The sequence below is a fragment of the Diadema antillarum genome, unplaced genomic scaffold (genome assembly GCF_040938485.1).
Source record: "Diadema antillarum isolate AM-2024a unplaced genomic scaffold, OU_Dant_1.0 seq00000082_RagTag, whole genome shotgun sequence".
Lineage (NCBI taxonomy): Eukaryota > Metazoa > Echinodermata > Echinoidea > Diadematoida > Diadematidae > Diadema > Diadema antillarum.
In genome coordinates, this window is record NW_027271175.1 from 2589086 (window position 1) to 2596094 (window position 7009).

The 7009-nt window shown below is 40.1% G+C and overlaps 1 protein-coding gene across 1 annotated transcript; it reads left to right on the plus strand.

Annotated features, from left to right (window-relative positions):
• The first annotated feature begins 5146 nt into the window (after nt 1-5146).
• Nucleotides 5147-6757, plus strand: LOC139726313 (UDP-glucuronosyltransferase 2B1-like). Its single transcript, XM_071637381.1, has one exon. The coding sequence runs from the start codon at nt 5147-5149 to the stop codon at nt 6755-6757; it is 1611 nt and encodes a 536-aa protein (XP_071493482.1).
• Nucleotides 6758-7009: the final 252 nt, after the last annotated feature.

Consider the following 7009-nt stretch of genomic DNA (forward strand, 5'->3'; position numbering starts at 1 on the left):
TGGGGTCCAAATTGGGTGCCATATCGCTCATCACCCATTTCGCTACGAAACCTTCTGCAACCTTGGCAATGTGGTCAGTGAGGGAAACTGGACGGAGTTTCTCGAGGGACGGTGGAGTCGTTTTCGGAACGGGGATCACAATTGCGCGTTTCCAAACGTTCGGCACAACACCTTCCTGGATAGATGTATTTATTATGTGTGCAAGTGGTGTGGATAATTCATAGGAAAATTCACGTAGAAACCGGGAGGAAATATTATCAGGGCCACCAGCAACGTTTCTTTTAATTCTCGAAAGTGCTTTTTGAACATCCCAGGGATAGATATCAGGACACCGTTCACACGCCGGTAGGAACGCAGGAAGGTGCTCCGAAGTCAGTGGGTCAAACGAATTTATTACAGACACGAAGTGATCATTTATAGCACTGGCGATCAATCCGGTATCTTCAGAATCCAGTCCAGGAATTGAGATCAAAGGTTCATCCCGCCTTCCTCCTGTCATGATCCGAATCTGTCGATACCAAGCAGCTGGATTGGATCTTTTCAGCCGTTGTACGCGAGTGGAGTAGTAATCAGATTTTGCAATCGCGATCATTCTCTTCACTCTGTTACGCAAACGTTTCCAGCCATCAACGCGGTTAAGAAGGAAGGCAGCTTGCCGACGGTGAATCAATGATTTGATCTCACCTGTTATCCATGGTTTGTCACGAGGATGCACTTTGTTTTTACGAAGAGGGAAATGCGTGTTGATTGTCTCGAGCAGCCTGTCATAGAAAGCGATGCACTGATCGTTGACGTCATTACTCAGGAAAACTTCTGGCCAATCGTATGAGCTAATCCATCGGCCGAAGGAACATATTGCGCTTGTTGGCATCGGTCTATTGAAGACAGTCTTTGTTGCATTAGATCTCACCCGGGGGCCTTTCGGCATCCATAACAAAGCAGCATGGTCGGAAAGCCCTACAGGCGATTGAAGTTGCACACTGTTGTACAAGTTGCTGATGTTACTTATTATTTTGTCCAATGTGCGATCACCTCTCGTTGGGTTATCTACGACCTGTTTGAAGCGGTTGTCGAGGAGTAAAGGTTGCAGATTGAGTCGATTGAAATCACCTAGTACGATGAAGCCGGCATCTGGGTGTTTTGTTGTCAGTAGATCGATGGTAGACTGAAGATGGTCTAAAAGTTGGGTGGCTAATATGTTGTCCGGCTGAGGGTAATAGACAACAGCGCAGAAGATGCATGAGACATCTCGGGGCAGACGTTTCGGACGAACCCGAATCCATACCACTTCAAGGCTGTCAGGAACTGACACGTCCTCTGACTGCAAGGGATGAAGATCGTGTTTAATATACAGTGCCACACCTCCGCCAGACATTCATAAATTCTCTCTATATATATGTGTGTGTGTGTGTGCACTGTATATATAAATATATATATATATATATATATATATATATATATAAGTAACAAAACTGCAACAAACTTCATGCTGTATTCACCAACGGTTTATTTCTTTACACCGTTGGTGAATACAGCATGAACTTTGTTGCAGTTTTGTTACTTATCTTTTTATCTTGCCAACACGTGGACTACTTTATCAACGCACATTTATATATATATATATCTATATATATATATATATATATAGTATATGTATATATGTATACATTATATATGACCGTGCATCACAAAACAAACAAAAAGTCGCACCCCTTGATTGTACGTGAGGACTCAAAACAGGTGAAATGGGTCAACTAAGTCAATCTCGAGTTTTTCATATTTTCTGTAAGAGCTATCTTTCTTTTACATTATTCTCTAGTTTGAGATCATAACACGAATTGGAAAGTGTGTTTTCTGCAGTTTATCTACAATGCCTCTTTGAGGGAGATTAGAATGATCAGGTATGTACAGATTAGCGGCACCTTTTCATTTCTTGTACCTTTGTGCACTCTTCAATTTCAAGTCTAATAACTTTTGAAATGATAATGCTACTGCTTTGAAAGTTAGCTTTAATCAAGGACAGAATGTGTTAATATACAATGCTCAATTTCAGCTCAATCTGATAATCCCTTCATTGTTGTTGCTCCGGTGGTTGACACCCTGTGTTTTGTCCCTTTCATCACAGCTAGCGCCTTGGTGAAAGATTAAGCACTTGAATAGACCCATGTACTTCAGAATCTGCCCTTAACTAATTAAAAAAAAAACAAAAAACAAAACAAAAAACAAACATGTCTGACAACTTTTTGTTGGTTTTGTGGTGCAGGGTCACATAAGTAATATATATATATATATATATATATATATATATATATATGTATAATATATATATATATATATATATATATATATATATATATATAATCCGTAATAGGCGATTGAGGAAGAAGCAAAGACCGATGACTTTTGTCAAAACGGCACTCCCCGGCCTGAAAAGAAACGAAGAAAATAATTAACTGACAGTTGACATTTTCGAAAGTGAGACAAAACAAACAAAATTGTTATGACGATAAACAACAACAAACAAACGAACAAATAAACAAACAAACAGAGGAGTAAAAGGTAAAGAGTAATCGGACAAAAAGCAAGAAAGCTAATTCATCTTATAGGACCCCGGCCGGCGGGATCCATGACTCTTGCACAGCACATCACTCTTGAACGGGTTGCCTGTACTTACCTCAAATTTCTCTGACAATGTTGTGTTCCACAATTCCCACTTTGTCATTACGTGTAATTTGAACAAAAAGATCTTTCTGCTAATACAGAAAAAAATGAAAAACAGATTGGTAAGCTAAAGGCAGAGATTTTATACATTTGCGCATTCATTATTTTTCATATTATGAAGTAATTGTGGAACATGGAGAGAAAGAGAGAGGGAGAGAGAAAAAAAGAAAAAAGGGAGGGAGGCCAAAAAGGAGTAATTTATCTGGAACCATGAACATGAAGTCGACTCCCGTTTTACCAGGTTTGCCCAGTTGCCTCAATAGAGTAAATTTATTCAAACGGAACATAACTACCTGGACACAACCTTTCAACTATCCTATCTCTATGCAGTCATCCCTCCCCCCCCCCTCCTATTCCCCTTCTGATGTGTAATATTATGTTATGCTACGGGGGCTGCACGCAAATCAAGCCACGCTTATGCTGTAGCCCCTCTGTATTATTCATTGTTGTATGTTTTGTTGTACTCTTGCTGTACATTGTACAAAGGCAATGAAGAAGAAAATGCAACTTATATTTATGTTTGTATATGAATGTGTATGTACAATGATGATAAAGAAACCAATAAATCAAATCAAATCAAAAATCAAATCAAATTAATAACATTATAGAATTTAAAATCTTCATAAAAAAGTTCTATTGGTCACATCAATAAAGAATATGCAAATTTATTGGAACAAAAATGGGGGTGATGAAATTTTCGTGACTGTATTCCTAACATGTAAAATAAAATAACGGGTGTAAACATAATAGTATCCTTTGCAACAAATTTCAATAAATTTAACAATGATATCGTCTTTTGTAGTAATTAGCTTATAGAATGTACATTATTGCCCAAAGGAAGATGATTCTTTAAAGTGTTTAAAATGTATACCAGCCACAAGGACAGTTATACTGGCGCAATGACACTTATATCGACTTGTCTCATAACACGATGCAAGGTGTATCGACGATGATTGGTTAAAATTTGTACGTGACTGCTAAAACAAGGCAAAACAAAACAAAAAACAAAACGCGTGAACATGCTACGCAGACGTACTATGTGTGTGGCACGGGGAAAGCGTGGTTCCGCAACACATTAAAATGTCGGCTGTCGCCCGGATCCCGAGGAATGAAGCTTTCATTAAGCTACGTAAGACACTAATCATATTTACCAAGTCAAAATCGTTCAGCATTTAATAAGTGGTTGATCAATGCTACAGACCTATATTGATAATAATGGTAATGATGAATATGAGGAAAGTAATGGTCAGATGGTTGCGCACGGTACACTTATTTGCATATAATATTATGAAATTATATGCCTTTATGTATGTATAATATACATGTATTATATATATATATATATATATATATACATAATTTATATTATATAAATATGTAATACACACACACAGATATATACATATATGTATATATATATATATATATATATATATACATAGCAATAATAAAGTCACAACAGAGGAATGCAGGGAATGCATTAATAGCCAATCTTGATTTTTTTTTAATTCAATCTTGGATTATTCATTAAATCAAGATTGGCTATTAATGCATTCCCTGCATTCCTCTGTTGTGACTTTATTATTGCTATTTCTAGTACTGCCAATACGCGGAACAACTACAATATATATATACATGTATATATATCATGACGTAATATGCAATGTGTGTAAATGAGAACACCGTGCACAACCATCTGCACCTGCAATACTTATGGTGTGCGTGTGTGTTTGTGTGATGTATTTGGACAATCTCATTGATACTGTTTGTCTATCGAAGACGCACATCACGGGCATACAGCAGTACAGTATGTACAGGAATCTGTCTTGTTCGTTTAACGAGTAGGCCTATATGAGTAATTAGTGTTGTATTGATCCTTAATACCTCTAGCTGAGCATTCTTACCCAGATTACACGAATGAAAACTTGATTCATGCCACGTACGTGTGTACGAGTAATAAACCCAACAATCGTCCATCTAAGCTTAAGAAGGGATATGATTATAAACTATCCTGGAGCTACAATTCTCTCACCATTTTGCCTCCACCCTAAAGCCACTCGGTGCCTTAGTCTCATCACCTTGATCATTTGGCAGTGTTCCACTTCTGGCCAACCAAATCGTTTGCCAACATGAATACCACGATTACGTAACTGGTATGTTGGCTGTTTGTGTTCCTTTTCCCATTATCTGCTCGCCTTGCGAGCAGCAAAGAGTAACATAATATCACAGTGGGGATTACTCTATAAGCAGAATCCATTGTATTGACGTTTCCGAGTATCTTTTGAACTCTCTTCACTGTATCAAGATGAAGACATCAGCCTTGCCTCTTTATCTGTGGTCGAGAAAATCTCGCCTTATTCCGCCATATACCTGCGATAGTGTTCGGATTCTGACATAGGTGCAAAGACATACAAAATATAACAAAATGTATCTTACAACCTTTATGAGAGCTTCACTGAACGTCTGCTTGTTCTTACTATGTGGCTGCATTCCTTCGGAAACGGCCAAGATTCTCCTGTCAGGAGGTTTCGGCGACGGAAGCCATTTCCTTTCGTTGGTACCCCTGGGAAAGACTCTGGCAAGCAGAGGCCACGATGTGAAATACATGGTAGCTGACGCGTATCTCGAGCCCGCCGCCAAACTTGCCAACTCCAGCCTCATCAATTTTGAGGTCTTCCACTTGCCCGGACTGAAGGAGCAGGTGGATGATAGCCATGCCCGTCTGTGCGACATCGCTTTCGCCGACTCCAAATTATCAGAGATGATGCGCTTGCTCCATCTTCTTAGTACCATTAACCACGACGCATGTGAGGCTGTGATGATGGACGAGGAGCTACTCACACGTCTGAGCGAGTATGACGGTTTCGTCGTTGACGTTGTATGGGTTTGTGGAGTTTACGTAAAATCATACTTGGAGAGGCACAGGGGCACAAAAGATGTACCTGTTGTGGTTCTGGCTCCGATGACACCCATTCCGTACATCTTTGAGGAAGCAGGTTCCCCCTTTGTGCCTTCCTACCAACCAGTGAGCCTACTGAAAACCATGCATTCTTCCTCCATGTCGTTCATCGAGAGGTGTAGAAATGTCTTTGCCTACCTATCATTCGTTTTCATGTTCGACGAAATGGTATTCCGTGAACCTTTCGCCGACTTGGTGTCTAGGTATGACCTGCATAGTGATCTAACGTCTACAATAAGTAATCATGTCGATCTATACTTTATCAACTCTGATTTCTCAGTGGAGTTCCCATTTGCGCTGATGCCAAATATTATACCAGTTGGCGGCCTAACATCCAGACCAGCAAACTCTCTGGACAATGATTTGGAAGAGTTCATGATGAGTTCAGGACATCATGGGGTCATTATATTCTCTCTTGGTTCATACTTTGCCAAAATCACGTCGACACGTCCGAAGTTTATCAACATGTTTATAGAGGCGTTCAGTCTACTGCCCCAGAAAATAATTTTTCAACTGAAGGAACTCCCTCCGAGTGAACTACCGGACAACATCATGGCGTTACCGTGGTTACCCCTCAACGATCTCCTTGGACACCCGAAAACGCGGGTTCTTTTATACCATGGCGGTAATAACGCCTTCTACGAAGCCCTTTACCACGGCGTCCCTCTCGTTGTCGTGCCCCTAGGTGGCGACCAGCACGATGTCGGCGTGAGAGTGTTGAACAGCGGTCTCGGCACCCTAATAGACATGGACAGACTCAGTCCGGACCACATCGTTGAGCAGCTGGAGGAGGTGCTATCTAACCCTGCTTATCAAGCTACCGCCAGGCGACTGTCTGCAATCTTTCGAGACCGACCAATGAGCCCCGCCGATACTGCCGCATTTTGGGTCGAGCACGTGATCAAACATGGCGGTGACCACCTGCGTCCTCGGACTCAAAGCATGTCTTTCTTCCAGATTTACATGATTGACATATTGTGTGCTGCGATTTCGTGTTCCATTCTGCTCTGCTGTGGAATTAGGAGCTGTTTTAGTTACTCCTGTCGCTTGGCAAAGATCAAGCCCAAACAAGAATGATTACCTAATATACATAATTATATGTTGCTCACTTGGGTCACTATAGAAATAACCTAACAACATGCAAATGTATTCTAAAAGTCAAGCAGTGCAATTTTGGCAATAGCTATTACTCATTTCTGACATAACATTTATGTTTTGCAACAAAACTGTATTCAAATATTTTACCTATAAGAAAACCCAGCAAAAACTAAAGCAAGACACCCACACACACACACAATCAAACAATATCTACAGTTTAACAGTACCACA